Genomic DNA, 16,380 nt, shown 5'->3' on the forward strand with positions numbered 1-16,380 from the left:
TGGCAATGACCCCAATGCCAACTCCAAGCCACATGTGACCGGACACACAGGCTGTATTCTCAGTAACATGACATGGTTTCTGCCCAGGACCGTGGCCCCACTAAACCCAGAGCGTGAAGCTGAAGTTCAAATGCCCCCGGGCCAGCCTGGCGGGGCAGGGGCCGAGGCCAAGGGGCCGAGCCCACTCACCAAGTAGATGCGGTAGGCGTCCACGCGGCGCAGGGGCCCCCAGCACGGGTCTGTGTCGTTGTGCTTGCTGTCGGCCTCCACACCACAGGACTCGTTGCCAGTGGCGCTGCTGATAAAGAGAAGAGTGGCTCAGTGTGGCCCTCGCTTGGCGGGAAGCAGACAGGATGGAACGTTCCTAATTATTAGCCACCACGGAGCCTCCACTCCCACCGCAGCTGCTTCCAGGCCAACCACCTCTCTCGCCATGAATCACAGTCTCCTGTCTTTGGGCCGGTGCCACTTCTTCCGGTGGCACCATTTCCCGGCGACTCAGGAGCCCCTGGTGGGAATCCCAGTCGTGTTCCCAATGGGGCAGGGAGGGGACAGCGGTGTTGAGCATGTTTCCAGAGGACAGAGCACATAGCCAGCCGTGGGACGCGTAGAAAAAGGCCTTGGGCCTCTCCGTGCTTTCGATGCCGACACGTTTGCTTGGTGTTGTGCTTCTACCAGAAACTCTCCCGACTGGGCAAGGCAGGAGTGTGGGGGTGCGAGGGGGACACTCACCAGGTCACCTGCATGAGGGAGAAGGGCACGGCGGCAGCGTAGATGGCCAAGTCCCCGTACAGGTAAATGATGATGCAGAAATAGAACAAGTTGACCCCCACTGAAAGGAACAGAGTCACTGTCAGGGAGCCACAGAGGTGCCTGTGTTCCTTCCTGACGGTCAGGTCTCTACCTCTGCCACACGTTCCTTTCTCCGGGCCGTTTACTTTCTACAAAAAGAAAACAACTAAGTCCCATAGTCCCGTGGCTTGTTCTGGCTGGCTACACTGTGATGTGGCAGGAGACACGGCTGCTCGTGACGGTCACCTCGGGGAGGCTAAGTGGGGCTGGGGGCCTCAGAGGCTCTGAATCCAGGCAGGTGCAGGGCAGCATGAGGAGGGGCTGGCTCGGGAGGATCAGAGGGGCCTTCGCGCTTGGGACAGGCTGCCTGGGCAGGAGGAGGAGAGAGACCCTGAGTCAGGAGCCTCAGCCCGAGTGTGTCTGGACCAGCCAAACACAAGACTCTTTGAGAAAGGCTGGTACTGGGGCGCCTGGGTGGCACAGTGGTTAAGCGTCTGCCTTCCACTCAGGGTGTGATCCCGGCGTTATGGGATCGAGCCCCACATCAGGCTCTTCCGCTATGAGCCTGCTTCTTCCTCTCCCACTCCCCCTGCTTGTGTTCCCTCTCTCGCTGGCTGTCTCTATCTCCGTCGAATAAATAAATAAAATCTTTAAAAAAAAAAAAAAAAAGAAAGAAAGAAAGGCTGGTACTGAGGACCTGAAAAGCAGAGAACAAAAAATGGCCCAGCTTCTGAAGCTCAAATCAAGAGGGTAAAAAGCCCCTGATTTCCAAAGACCAAGTGCCTCATTTGGAGTCTGACTGATCACCAACTTTGGGGATGGGAAGGGGTGGCCTGGGGTGCTAGTGACAGAGGGGACAGCAGGAGGGGGCACTCAAGACGAGCTCGTGGTCAGAATGTTTGCAGGGAGGATGCTGCCTTTGGAAGGTGCATGTGGAAGCCCCCTCTGCAGGGGCAGCCCTTGCTCCCCTCTCCCTCCGGCGGGGCCTGAACTAGGAGTTGGGGACGCAGGCTCTAGCCCCAGTGCCACTGATCTCGCTTCCTGGCCGTGGCAAGTTCCTGCACATCTCCCATCCTGTACAGTGAGAATTCCACCTGTGCTCAATTCCATATGGGATTCCAGCTGTAAAGACCAGGTGTAAAAGCTCTGAAAAAAGCACCTAGCCCTACAACCTCAGGGTCATGGCCGCAGACAGCCAGTCTCAAACTCCCGTTCAGACTGACTGCTTGTGTTTGATGTCACGGGTCTCAAGCTCCTGGCTTCTCTGAGAACAGGAAGAAAAATGAAGTGACAGTTCCCTTCTAATCCTGGTGGCTCAGAAGAGCCTCTAGGGTCCCCAAGGGGAAAACTGGGGACATGTTCGTCCTGGGCTATTTGAGGTCAGCTTTGCTCCAAGGAGTCTGGGGGAGAAAAGACTAGGAAAATACAGTTCTTCCAAGAACCCGAGAGGGCCTCAGATAGCATCAATGTCCAAGCTCAGTGGCCCCTGGGCTCTGGCTGCCACTCACACCCCAGGCCCCAGGTACAGCCCGTGCCCCAGCTTGTCTTTCTGCTCTGACGCCAATGCTCTCTGCAAAGAGGCACCGTCCCCTCCCCACTCACCCTCTCCTCCACTCGCCTGTGGACTGCAGTGTCAGCTCTGTTTATAAACTGCCATTGGTCCTCCTTGATCAATAAATTTCATTACTAGACACAAAATGGGAGGCTCAATGAGCTTCCTGAGAAGACAGCAATGACAAGCCTGGCACCACTAGTCCCAAGAAGTGAGCCTGGACCGCAAGGGGACTTGTTGTGGAAGGTGGCAGTCCTCCAAAGGGGAAGAGAATGACCCCTGAACTAGGAATAGGGCAGAGCAGTGGGTTTCACCTGGGAGTGACTTTGTCCTGCCACCCCCACCAGGGACATCTGGCAATGTCGGAGGACGTTTTGGTTGTCACGACTGGGTGATACTACGGGCACCTAGTGGGTGGAGGCCAAGGGTGCTGTTAGCCATCCCACAGTGCACAGGATGCGCCCCACGACAAGGAATGAGCCAGCTCAGATGTCAACGGTGCTGAGCGGGGGAAACCCTAAGCAGAGGGGAAGGCGTCCCGAGTATGAGACTGCTCTCGAGTGCGTGTGCTCCTTTCTTATTAGATGTGGGTGAACTCGAAGTCTAGTCTGTAAGGGGAGGGAAATAAAAAACATGGGTTCCCAGAATTGTTAAAGAAATTGGAGCGGACTGTAAAACACGCTAATCGGAAAGGAGGTTTCAAAGGTGTATGTCCTCTCTCCAATGTTCGTCTTCTTTCCAAAGCCCGCATTTGGAGGGGGACTGCGTGCGGTTGCCAGGAGGAAATGTTCACGCTCTTATCTCCATCTCACGAGATGGGGAGAGACAGGAATGGAACAGGGCGGGCTGTGCACCACCAATCTGGTTTCGTGGATTTTGGAACCCTCAGTGAGGCTGGTAGGGCGGGGGGCGGGGACCCAAACCCTCAGGCAATCTTTGGCTGATGATCATAATCTTCTGGGCTAGACAGTCAAATCTCACCACCAGTGATAAGCCAAATGCTTAATGTCCTGAGAAGCAGTCAAGACGACTCTGGTTTCTACGATCCCCCAGGCTCCGAGTGACTACAGCCACATTCAAGACTAGAAAGAACCAGTGGAGACGCCACCCCTGCAAACAGGGGCTGTGACAAAGGGACGGAAAATCTCCCAAAGAGAAAATCCTTACAAAGACGAGGATTTATTGAGATCTGTCTGTCTGTCTAAGAAGGGAAAACGAGCAGGTTTGGGCACTAAAAATCCAAGCTTTCAACAGCGCATCTTCCCAAAGAACAACATTTGCTGTGGAGGTACACAGTGTTGTCACTAAACACCCGGCAACCCGGCATCTGAGCTGGGGCAGGGGGATCCTCTCAGCTGCCGGCATTGCCACTAAAGAGCAGGTAGGGTGGAGGGGGCTCATAGTTAGACACTCAGATGCCCAGACAGCGACCCGTGCATGGACTCCTTGCGCCCTCTGCTGGCCACCAGGGGATGGGGGGACGGGCAATGAGACCGGTACACAAACACAGGCGTGTGCGCGGTGTGCCCTACCACCGTCCTAGGTATCTGCCCTGTGCTGTCCTAGACTGAACAGTCCAGAAGAAAAGAGAGACAAGTCAGAAGCAATCAAGCAAGAGGCATAAAACTACGAGCCAGCTCCATCGGCTTCCTTCCTTGGAAAGCTGCTTAGGATTCCTGACCTCTACAAGCAGGAAGAGCCAAGCAGCCGCTTCTCTTCCTAGCGCTGAATGGGGAGGGATCCAGGAAAACAACAGCAGTGGTTCAGGCCTCTTGGCAAGGCGGCTGCTCAAATGCGCTGGGAGCCACTGACAGTCCGCTCCTCTGCATCGCCTGCCCCATCTCCAGCCGTCAAGGTCTCTCGGAAACTACCCCCCTTTGCCCTCGCCCCACCTTGAGAAAGAACTTATACCTTTATTGAAGAACATGGAGGCCATCTGTCCCATTTCCACCCGATCTGTGATTTCAAAAAGGTTCAGAGATCCACGTCTCTCTGTGGAGCCAAACGGACAAGGAAGAGGAAGCGGTTTTCATTCGGAAAAGCTCCTAGAGGAGCTGCTGAGCTCCCCAAATTCTCCAGGGTAAGGAAATCCTAAAGCAGTTCAAATTCTTGTGAAAACTTCTAATGTTTCCCACTTGAAATATTTTAAAACAGTCTACAGAAAGGGATCCCAGGGATGCTCGCTATGGATGGGGGGGCCGGTGGGGAGCTGGGACACCTGGCCCTGGCTCGCTCGGCTGGACCGGGGATGGGACTGGTCAGGCATGCATGCATGGTGGGACAGGAGGACGAAGTCAGACACCCCACATGTATTCGAGCTTACAGTGTGCCCCGGGCACTGAAGTAAGTAAACTGCCCAAGCTGCAAGCATTAGCAAGTGGGGGAGCCAGCAGGGTGAAGCCTGGACCCCAGGCTCGTGCTCTGGCCAGAGGGTCTGTGTAGAGACTCCCCGTCCTCTCATAAATAAAGGGAACCCTGTGGACCAGAGGGAGGTGCCAACCAGCCTGGAACCCCAAGACTTACGCACTGACAGGATGGGCCGTTTCTCTGCCCGCTCATAGTTGTCCGGGACAAGGACATCACTGTCGGAGGCCGTGGAGGAGTCATCATCTTCCTCCTCCTAGGAGGGGCGGGGTGGGGAGGGGGAACAAATAAGGGAAAGGGGGGAGGGGCACACATAATGCTACAGGAAACCCACGGAAAATTGAAGAACCCATTTCCTTTGTTCTTTCTTTCCAGAAGGTGTCTGATTAGGCACCTCCAGGCTGCCACATTAGTTGCGGACACTCAGATGTCAGATCCGAGCTAGCACAGTCCCGGGGTTCAGGATGATGAGTGAGCTCAAGGTAAGGGTTCAAGGGACCCATGACATGACGTTCAGAGAGCAGACGCTGCATCTGTTCACTAAGCTTATGCGGCTGTCAAGCCTCAGCTCTGGGACAAGGGTCTCGGAGTAGTGCTTGGACATGAGCCCGCGAGGCATCAGAAGGGAAAGAATTGGCCCCCGAGGGCCGCCTCTCATGGAACACGACTGGACCCAGGCACCACCCAGAGACAAGGGCAACACACACACCTGGTGGTTTTCCATCCTCTTCCAGCGGAGCTGAGCGTTGGCTGCCGCCATGGCCTCTACCACGAAGGTAGTCGTCACAAAGCTGCAGGGGAAGGCCACGGGGGGAATTGCCAAAGGCAGGTAGGAGGTTGTACATGAAACGGGAAAAACCATTTTAAGACCTGACCAGACCAGCAAGCCCAAAGCGTCCTCTCTTCTGAGAGCTGTTCCCCAGGGAACTTTCGAGATGCATCTGACCTGATAAAATGTGTGTGCCTGTGACGCCTGGCGTGCTTGCCTCGATTGCCCTGTCTACGTTTAGAATGGGATTCGATGCACAGGAGAGGGGTGTGCCATAAGCCGATGGGGGGGTAGAGTGTGAGCCTGGGGGAAGGGGGGATGTGGGGCCGTGTGGTACCGCACACCAAGAAGGGCCTGTTGGGACCAGGGCGGGAGGAAGTCAAATCACAGGGGGCCTTCTGAAAGCTTCAGGGAAGGGCGGCGGGTAGCTCTCACCTCTCCCTGATGGGACACAGATAGTGGTCAGCTCCCAATTACACACACCAATGGACAGAGTGCACACATGGATAACTGGAAAGGGACAGCTGGCTCTAGCATGTTTCCATGTTTCCTTCCTTCCTTCTTTCCCTTCCTTCCTTCCTTTTCTGGCAGTACCTTCACTTTCCTAATAATCTAGATAATGCGAAAATAAGCTTGCATTTTTATGGCTCGAATCAAAAGGGACACTGGGAGGTGGCAACAGACGTCTGCTGGGGAGTCAGACTAGAGTGAAAAGCCATCTTTGCTCTTCCTCTCAGCGAAGCCGGAGAGGCCCAGACGTCAGCAGAGCTGCTGCCCATCAACCCGAGGACCCTGCCCCTCCCTGATGAACCCAGCGGCACAGTCACCGCCCTCCTTCTCGAAGCTCCACCCCAGCCTTCCTCAAGCGCCCTCACCTGCCACAGGCTGACCGCTCAGCCCGGCGGGGCACGCGTTCAACCCACATCCACTCCATCTTGGGGGGTGGAGGGCAGCCGGCTCTGAAACTCCATTCCAGTGCCTCAGTACCTTCTAGAAAGGTTTCTCATTATCTTGCTTAAGTGACCATTTTAAGGACTTCAGATTCTCCCTTCTTTTCGCAAGTAAAACTAGAATCAATCTTAGTTAAGGCATAAAGAGGCTTCTCATGGTTGCACGAAGCCAACTCATCGATCATGTTCAAATATAAATGGGTTGAGCAGGGAGGGGACATGGCAGCCCCTACCTGGGGGCCCTCAATAATCACTTCCCATTCAGACGGCTGCCTGTGCTGAAGGGCCTTTAAAGGGGACAGCAGAGTCACAGAAGGACAAGGACTTCTAGGGCCCTTGTTGCCAGGACTCGCAGGATGTCATGAGCCAACAGTACCCCACGATGGCCACAAAACCCCCAGATGAAACTGGGTGAAGGAACAGAGAAATATGGGCTTTCTCCTATCCCAGTCAGCCTCTCTGAGGTCCTCACTGGCTTCAACTGTAACCCTGTCATCCTGCCAAGAGCACCCGCTCCTCCCTCCTTCCCGTCTGCAGAACCACTGCCCTCCATGACCACTGACTACCTGCCGAAAACTGCCATAGCCCCCACCTCCCCGAGCCTCACCCCGCCGTGATTTGTAGGGTCTTCTTCCATGTTACTTGTCCCTTTTCAACTTGTTCTCCAATTCTCTTATTACCTCCACTCCTTATGTCTCCCCCCAGAGACAGAAAAGTCTTCAGGGCAGGGATCTTTGGCCAGTGTCACCTCTCCTAGGGGAGGTACCCCCGGGGGGTGTTTCCAGATGTTCCCTCACCTCTTTTTGGCAGCTTGTGGATTCCTACCTAGAAATGCATAGTCCTAAATCCCTTACAAACCTGGGGTACTTGCTGAATGAGTCCCCACTCGCACACAGAATCCCTGAGAGGAGGGGCGCCTGGGTGGCTCAGTCGTTAAGCGTCTGCCTTCGGCTCAGGGCGTGATCCCAGAGTCCTGGGATCGAGCCCCACATCAGGCTCCTCCGCTGGGAGCCTGCTTCTTCCTCTCCCACTCCCCCTGCTTGTGTTCCCTCTCTCACTGGCTGTCTCCCTCTCTGTCAAATGAATAAATAAAATTAAAAAAAAAAAAAAAAAAAGAATCCCTGAGAGGAGCCTCAAGCAGGCTCCCCCCTCTGTGGAGAGCAGCTGGGGAATCCGACACGCGCGGCTCAAGGAGCAGGAGCCCCCAAAAGCCTGGGAAGGCACTGGCCACCTGTTTGCTGCTAGGCAGGAGGTGAGGTGAGGTTAACCCTTGGTTACATGTGCACCTGTGTATTTCCACTTCCTCCATGAACTACCTTAAGCAAATTTTAAATTCCAAACTGACTTCCCTCATCGCCACAGATGTTCATCCGATTCTCTGGAGCGGGGTGCTATTTCCTCAGAGAACACAAATTAATGGTACCGTTAATAACATATACAACAGGGGAAGTCAACCAGCAGGCAAGCCACGTGAGCATGACGTGAAACATTCCGAAGTCTAGTCAGATGTCTGGATTCTTAACTGATCAGGTTGTGTGACCCTCTGCTAGCACGAGACCCGGGGACCTTTGTGCCGCCTTGGTTCGGATTCACCGGGGACATCTGCCCGCCCCCCAGGGCATACTTCCTCGTGTTAATGAAGCGAAGTCAGGGCTCCCTGGGCAGGCTTCCCCCAGCCCCCCGTGTGCCGGCCTCTTACCTCATGAAGCCCAGGAACACCAGCAGGACCAGGCTGACCAGCCACCCCGCGGTGGCAAAGGCCTTGGGCATGGTGAGTGCACCGGTACCCACGATGAGGTTAAACATGTACACCAGTCCCACCTGGAAGCAACAGAAGTGACATTCAAGCCCCCAAACGAATTAACCTCCCCCCCACAGTGGCTCCCAAAGATGACCCCGGGCGCCAGCCAAACTGGAGGCAGGGAGGCCAGACTTGAGCTGGGGAAGCAGGTCAGGAGGCAGAATTCCACCGAGGTTCAAAGCAGGTGCGCTCTGCCACCGGCTGCTGGGGAAGCGAACGGCAACACTCCGAAGGCTCAAGTCCCACATTCCGTCCGTCTTCCTAAGATGTCTCTGCTGATCGGGTTCCTTCTCCGCTTCTGCTGTTACTACCCTGCCACCTTGTCATGTCCTGTTACTCCAGGCTGTGCCTCGGATGTCAGCTCCCTGCCCGACCAGGCTGTAAGCTTCCTGAAGACACACCACCACATCGGGGGACCCGGCACAAGAATGAACCTAGTGCTGACCTCAAGAAACCCGCACTCTTCCAAGACTTCTGAGCACGTGACCTAACCCTGCTCCCCGCCCATTCTTGCCATTGTCCTTTGGGATGTTGGCATTCATGCTGATTTGTTTTCCCTCCCGTCCTCCCCACACTAACTTCAGGGATTTTTATGAAAATTGAGATACAATTCACATGCCATAAAATTCACTCTTTTAAGATATTTGCAAATGTCATATCTGATAAAGAATTAATACCCAAAAAATATAAAGAGCTTATATAACTCAACAGCTAAAAAACAATCCAATAAAAAATGGGCAGAAATCATGAACAGACATTTCTCCAAAGACACAGAGATGACCACCTGACACGAGAAAACATCACTCATTGTCGGGAAAACGCAATGAGTATCACCTCACACCGGTCAGAGTGGCTAAAATCAACAACACAGGAAACAACAGGTGTTGGTGAAGATGTGGAGAAAGGGGAGCCCTTGTGCACGGTTGGTGGGAATGCAAACTGGTGCAGCCACTGTGGAAAACAGTGTGGAGGTGCCTCAAAAAGTTAAAAATAGAACTACCCTACGATCTGGTAATTACACTACTGGGTATTTACCCCCAAAATACAAAAACATTAATTCCAAGGGATACATGCACCCCAATGTTTATAGCAGCATTGTCTACAATAGCCAAAGTATGCAAGCAGCCCAAGAGTCCACTGATAGATGAATGGATAAAGAAGAGGGGGTATGTATGTACAATGAAATAGTACGCAGCCATTAAAAAGAATGAAATCTTGCCATTTGCAACGATGTGGATGGAGCTAGAGAGTATTATGCTAAGCAATGGAAGTCAGAGAAAGACAAATACCATATGATTTCACTCACGTGCAATTTAAGAAACAAACGAGCAAAGGGAAAAAAGAGGGAGGGAGAGAAAGAGTGACAAAGCAAGAAATAGACTCTTAACTAGAGAGAACACACAGATGGTCACCAGAGGGGCGGGGGGGGGGGCTGGATGAAAAAGCTGAAAGGGACGAAGAGCACACTTGTCATGATGAGCTCTGAGCGATGAACGGGATTCCCGCATCACTTGCCCACCTGCAACTAATACACCACGAATGTTGACTACACTGGAATTACAATTAAAAACTTAATAAAAAAATTCACCCTCTTAAAGAACACAGTTCAGCGTTTTTTAGCACAGTCACAAGGTTGTACAACCAGCACCACCATCTAATTCCACTTCATCACCCCAAAGAGCAAGCAGCTGCCCACCGGCAGCACCCGCCCTGCCCCTGACAACCAGACTCCGAGCAGAACTGCTAGGTCACTGACCTCAGGTTTTAAACTCTCCTTCTCGCCAACCTGACTCTGTTAACTGTCATTTTCCTTTTTTGACTCTAGCTGTTAACTGTCATTTTCCTTTTTCGACTCTAGCTGTTAACTGTCATTTTCCTTTTTCAAGATCTCAACCAGGAAATTCCTTTCTCTGAGCTGAAGCCTCGGCAGCCCTGGCCGTTCCCGCCGACACCTGCAGTCGCCCCGCCCGCCCGGCCCAGACCCAGGCCACCCCCTCCACCCTGGCACCACTTGTGTTCTTGGACATCATTTATGATGGGCTAGTTCCCCGAAGAACCGTCTATCTCTGCCTCACATGCCCTCCCCTGTGCTGCCCCAGCTGACCCCAGCCTTGGATGGACCCAGCATCTGCTTCCTCTGCTCCCTATACAACACTGCTAGAAGTTCCTGGAAATTTTCTTTTCCTTTTTTTTAAATTAGAATGACTGGTCCCACAACAAATGAATGGTTCCTTCACCTGTGCTCCGACAGCATCAGATTGTCTTTATTCCCCCACGGACTTTTTGGCATTTCTCACAAGAAACCATCAAACCTCACTCTTCGGGCCCCAGCCCCTGACCCCACCCCTCTCAGCTGAAGGCTACGTCCCATGCTATGGAGGTGACTGAGGCCATCTGACATGCCCTCCCCAAGCCCCACCCCCTCCTCGCTCAAAAATCAGAGTGTGCATCCTCCCGACCCCCTCCCTGCCCGTGGGGAACGTGAGTCCTTCCTCCTGGGGGATGCCCAGCCCTGCACCCAAACTTCTGGGCTCAGTCCTTCTTTCTAGCTCTTCCCCTCCGCCTACAAGCGTCCTTGACACCTTTGAAACCCAATTCTCTCACTTCTCTTAACCAAATTCATTGAAGTCAGCTACCTATTTCCTCTGCCTTCATTTCCAAGTTTCTGTACTTTGTGGTTTCCATCCCCAGGGCTCTTTTGAAACTACATTCTTCAAAATCACCAATGACCTCCTATTTGCCTAATCCAATGGCTTTCTTAGTCCTTTAGTCCTTCTTACACTCTGACGTAAGCTGTCTCTTTTCCTCTCTGCTCATTCCTCCCTCAGCCACTTCGCTCAGTCCTGTGGCTTTAACTACCACGGCTGGACAGAGGGTGCCCAGACCGCTCTCCACATCAGCCTTCCTGCAGACCTCAAATCCAGGACCCCAGCGCTAGCCGTCCTACTCCTAAAGTCTTTTGTGGCTACCTCTGGTCCTATTCCCATTTACAACCTAACTGCTTCCAGCCTGGACATGGACAGCCGTCTCCTAGCTGGGCTCCCTGGGCTCCGTGACGTCAGCTGACTTACAGTTGGCTCTACCACCTGTTTCTGTTAAAAACACCACAAACACTTCAGCTCTGGGAACACCTACCCACCTCTCATTTTTACTTCCCCGTTCTTAGAAATATGCACTTTTCTATATTTTAAAAATTTTTTAAAAATAACATGTACCGAATTTTTTTTTTTATCAGAAACACACAAATTGGGGCCCATTTTCCTAACCTCAGTCAGATTTTTTTTTTTTTTAAATAGAGATGTGGGGAGAGGGGGCCGGACAGTGGTTAGGGAAGGACAGGTTTCCAGGCAGGTGCTGAGAGCGCATCTGAGTGCTGGACAGGAAGGCGCCCCGTGGACGGGAAAGAGCCCTGCCCACAGTCCACTTACACTTGGCAGAGGGCACCCGCCCTCCTGTGCCTCCTGCCCAGCCCCTCAAATCCCACCCAGCACTCTGACACATTCAAATGCTGCTTCCACCCAGTGCCCTTCCAGTCTTGCTCCCCTCTTTTGAACCCTGGAATAAGAACACTTATGTCCTAATTTGGGTTTTCAATGTTATGTTTCCCTCCCTGCTCCATGTGAGGCTCACCGTGGTCTCTGTGTCACTTCTCAGGGTGCGTGGCACACAGCCTCCAGCTAGGAATCCTTAGCTGAGCTGACTGGACCTGGCTAGGTCTTCTCTGACGTAAGTCCCAGTCTTTGTCCCGTTTTAAACATCACAGTCCCTGTTTGATCCCACAGACAGATCCCAGAAGGATTAAAACAAATTTGAACCGTGTTCCTATAGCTCCCTGCAGCTCTGTTCTCTGTATATTGCTTTTCTGGGCAGTAACATTCAGGAAGGGTGGACCCTTTCTCTTTATGGAAAATGGCCCCGGTAAAGGTTCTTGCGATGGAAGTAGAGAGAAAGTGATGGTTCTTAGCCAAAAGTTTTATAAGGAAATGAAACCGTACAAGAGGCATTTGTGAATTCAGTGATGCCTAAAGGTCTTGAGATGTAAAGGTCAAGGGTCTCTCGTGGAGCAGGGGCTTTCAGCCTGAGCTCTTCTGACATCTGAAGCCAGATTCTTCTTTGTGGTGGGGCTGTCCTGTGGGTGGTAGGGTGTTTAGCAGCAACCCCGGCCTCTACCACCTAGGTTCCACTGGCCCCCAACCTCGCACCCGTGTTGTAATGATCACAAACGTCTCGACATTGCCAAATGTCCTGGGGTGGTGTGTGTTGGGGAGGGGCGGCAAGACTGCCACCAGCTGAGAACCACTGCTGATAAACACAATGAAATAAACACACTCCTAACAGACACTTCAAATAAATCTCAGTGCAAAGGATCCTTTAAGAACCTTAGGAAGGGGTGCCTGGGTGGCTCAGTTGGTGAAGCGTCTGCCTTCGGCTCAGGTCGTGATTTCAGGGTTCTGGGATTGGGCCCCGAGTAGGGCTCCCTGCTCAGTGGGGACTCTGCTTCTCCCTCTGCCCCTTCCCCTGCTCATGGTCTCTCTCTCTCTCAAGTAAATAAATAAAATCTTTTTTAAAAAAATAACTTCATGAAGAAGCTACTTAGGGACGGACAATCAGGGGCAGAAATGGGTGATCACATTTGTCTTATACCGTTGCTAATCTTTAGTTTCAAAGCAAGAGCTCTCGGCCTAGTGGGGCTCTGGGAACCCTGCAGGATGATGTGAGACTTCTTTACCTCCCTGGAGAGAGTTAAACCCTCTCGACTTTCAGTAAAGGTGCTGGTGGGGATCAGTTGCAAGGACTATGGAGCAGGAGGCAACTCTGAGCTGAGTTACAGGCCAGCTCAAAGGCAGTTGTGGGGCGGGAGGAGGAGGAAGGAGACATTCTCTTCTGCCAGCTGCCTGACAGTTGTGGGGGGACAGCCTCCGGGAAGGTGTGGCTGAAAGCAGAAGAGTCAAGCTCCCTACAGGCTACACTGCCTCCTCCCATTCTCCACCATTCGCGGGGACAGTGGACTCGTGCCCTTGGGCTCTGGGGAGTTCAGTGCAGCATTCCTGCCGCTCACCTCCCACCCAGCGGTCTCACCCACAGAAGTGGGTGAGGCAGGCGTCACGGGCTTCCCCAGTGACAGTTGTCAAAGGAAACAGAAGGCAGCAGAGATGAGGAAGCAACGACAGGATTTCAGGCTGTGAAACGAGTGACCTTTCCTTCGAAAGCAATGGCAGCGCTCATTGTCAAGACTGGGCTGGCAGGGCCGTCAGCAGCTCGGCCTTGTCTGGGTGGTGGCCCACGTCATCCTCTTTTTGGGTCACATAATCCCTGCAGCCCTGAGCTGCTCCTGGTCCCCGTACACAGGGAACCCAGTCATGTCTGTTCTGAGATCACTTCTGGGCGGACGTGCGGGCCTGAACCACGTTCTGAACCCAGCAGTACCCCTGAGAGGGCCTGTCACCAGAGTCCGCTGGGAGGCTGGCCTGCCCACTACACATAATTTACACAGAATAATGCAAGCTAAGGCAAACATCCCTGACACCCGTGAAGAGGAAAAGAAGGGACAACAAGACAACACCGAGATAGGGAGAGCCTTTGTGTTGGGAAGAACCCAGGTCATGGGCTGATGCACTTTCATGAACCAAGTTAAGCGCTCAGTGTCTCGGTTTCCCAGGACCTGGAGAGCAGGTCCTGCCTGCACTGTGCTGAGCCGGGGATTCAAAGCAGTGTCTGTAGTGAGGTGAGTTCCACTGCTTTCCTGGGCTCAGCGGATGGTGAACCTGTGCCCTCCTCCTGCTCTCACAAGGGATCAAGAACCACTCTCCCTAGGGAAACCTCAGGAAGAAGGCACGGTCTCTCCTCAAACCCTGACGCTAACTCCCGGCTCATGCTACCTCACCCTCAACACCACCCGCCCATCTCTTCTCTACATCTCTCTCCACCGGTAGGATAGGAGAATGCAAGCAGTTGTTTATAGCAAATGCCCAGAATACGCCCTTAAACACAGACTTCAAATAAAACCAAACACACAGGAAAGTCGGGGGTGGGGAGCAGAACCCACTGAGGCTTTTAGGCCTCACTGCCCAATTTCCTGTGGGTACATACCGACATATGAAATGATTATGTGAATAATTGGAGTCACAAGAAAAGTGAGCATATCAAAGTTTTTTCCCTTCTAAAACTCAGTTACAGAAATAACTCATTTTCTCATCTCTAAATGTGTAAGGTGCTCTGAACAGCAGCAGGGAGCATGGCAACTTTTATGGACAGTGGGGACATTTCACTGCTGATACCAAGAGGGGGCTGTGAGCTGTTACACAATTCCTCAGATGAGAGGAACACGATGAGATTCAGCCCAAAGTTCAAGAAAGACTGTCCCCTGATAAATTACGGAGAGAAAGGAGGCTCCTTTGGTGCCACACACAAAAGACACAGACCCAGTAGGAAGACCGTGGTGTCAGAAAGGCTTTTGCCAGCTACTTTCTGAGATGGTTTCTTATCTATCCCACCACAGCTCCAGTCTGTGAAGTTGGCAGAGACAAAGCAGGGATCCCCAGGCTAGGAACTAACTGCAAAGCGGGGCAGCTGCTTAAGGTTAGGTAAATTCTAGAAAGAGGACTTTCGTTACTTCAGGCAGTGCTGCTTTTCCCTGGGATACTTAGTAGCACCGTGAGTCAATCATTTGATTATTCTAATCCTCCAGCTAGGTATCCAGGCACGAAGACTCTGTGATGTAACCAGGACCAATCTTTCATTACACGAAGAAGATAAACTGAGCACCTGTGAGAGGTGGGGTGTGGGGGGGGGGCACAGATCCAACACAGTAAGAAATCAATCCTTTTAATTGTTCTAATTACAGACTCCAGCAAACTGCACTTGGAAGTCTCTGCAAGCTTTCTCTGCCTCTTACGCCATCCAAGACTATAAAAGTTGCACAACTTGCAATTCAGCTGGCAAAGTGCTTTCAAACTGCTGAGATGAGCAAACCCAGAGTCAACAGCTGTCAATCACCATCCCCCAGCAGCAGCACAGTTTGCAAGTGCTAGGGGCTCCGACATCGAGATCACAAGGAATCAGCAAGTCAGCTTTGTTTCCTTGACCACTCTCTGACCAGCATCCAACACGTGAACAAACTCTCATCACATGCTCTGCGCCAGGACCGCAGTAACATGGCTGCTGCTGAACGGACTCAAAGCGGCTGTCCTCACTAGCACAGTCCAGGAAGCACGGTGCTTCTCTGGGAGCCCGCGGCAACGATGTGGGTAAAACAGGTTCTAAAAGTAAAACTCACGTAGGGAGAGTAGAGCTCCCCGGTCTCGGTGATTTCACCCGCCATTTCCAAAGTGAGGAAGGTTCGGTGGGCAGCCGAGATTCCTTAGGTTCCTTCCCTGCCGGGGCGGCGGCTGCTGCGGCTCCCTAGGGCGAAAGAGCAGAGACTTCAACTTTCGGATAGACGTCGCTGGCGTTGGGGGGCAGTTCTGGAGAGCACCCCCCCCCCGCCCTGTACGTTTATTACAGACATGGCCTCAACACCTGTCATGAGACAGGCCTGGAAGACTGACACTTGGGTGGTTTCCTTGAACTTTTCCCTTGCTGTGTGCAGCATGAAAGTATTCAGGGCCGCTCAGACTCCAAGTGATAGAAGGCGACCCACAAGCCACTAAGTCTCCCTCCCCACAGCGCCCCCTTTGTACACTCCGCGGTGGCCATCCACATTCCATGCCAGGAACGGCGAGCTCACTACCACACATGGCAGCCCAAATAACTGTCTCCTCCGCCTAGGGCAACAAACTTGTTTGCTTAGGGTTAGGGCTTGCCCAGGTCGTTCCCCAAACCAACTCCTTGCTCCCAAGCCTCTCCTTTTTAACGGGGCCTCCATTCCCCACCCCACCCCCAACCTGTTTTCTGCCCTGCCTTCGGGATCCCAAGCCTCAAGCCTCCCCCTCTTCTCATGGGCCCCGCTCCGAGCCTTTTCCCAACTTCTTCCTCCCTCCTGGAACAGCCCCAAGCCTGGCACCGCCCAAGCCCATCCCACCCTCCCGTCCGGCCAGACACCTGCACCCCGGCGCGCTCCGGGCCGCCGCGGCCGCCGCCTCCAGCGCCGCCGCCGCAGCCGGCGCCAGCTGTCCCGCACCAGCGTCCCCACCGCGCATGCGCCCGCGACCGG

General features: G+C 53.2%; 1 protein-coding gene across 2 annotated transcripts in view; it reads right to left on the bottom strand.

Moving 5' to 3' along the window:
* SLC38A12 (solute carrier family 38 member 12) overlaps positions 1-16,362 on the bottom strand; it is a 56,062-nt gene extending 39,700 nt beyond the window's left edge. The window contains exons 1-8 of one of the 2 annotated variants that reach the window (XM_045813954.2): positions 16,269-16,362; positions 15,505-15,629; positions 8,127-8,248; positions 5,418-5,499; positions 4,868-4,964; positions 4,256-4,336; positions 733-832; positions 190-295 (exon numbers count right to left, since the gene is read on the bottom strand). In XM_045813954.2, the coding sequence (XP_045669910.1) occupies positions 190-295; positions 733-832; positions 4,256-4,336; positions 4,868-4,964; positions 5,418-5,499; positions 8,127-8,248; positions 15,505-15,549 (633 nt within the window). In that variant the 5' untranslated portion in view covers positions 15,550-15,629; positions 16,269-16,362. Of the gene's footprint in view, positions 1-189; positions 299-732; positions 833-4,255; positions 4,337-4,867; positions 4,965-5,417; positions 5,500-8,126; positions 8,249-15,504; positions 15,630-16,268 lie in introns of both variants that reach the window. The other variant, XM_045813953.2, reaches the window with a different exon arrangement.
* Positions 16,363-16,380: the final 18 nt, after the last annotated feature.

The sequence above is a fragment of the Ursus americanus genome, chromosome 23 (assembly GCF_024610735.1).
Source record: "Ursus americanus isolate L20-20 chromosome 23, mUrsAme1.1.p, whole genome shotgun sequence".
NCBI classification, from domain to species: domain Eukaryota; kingdom Metazoa; phylum Chordata; class Mammalia; order Carnivora; family Ursidae; genus Ursus; species Ursus americanus.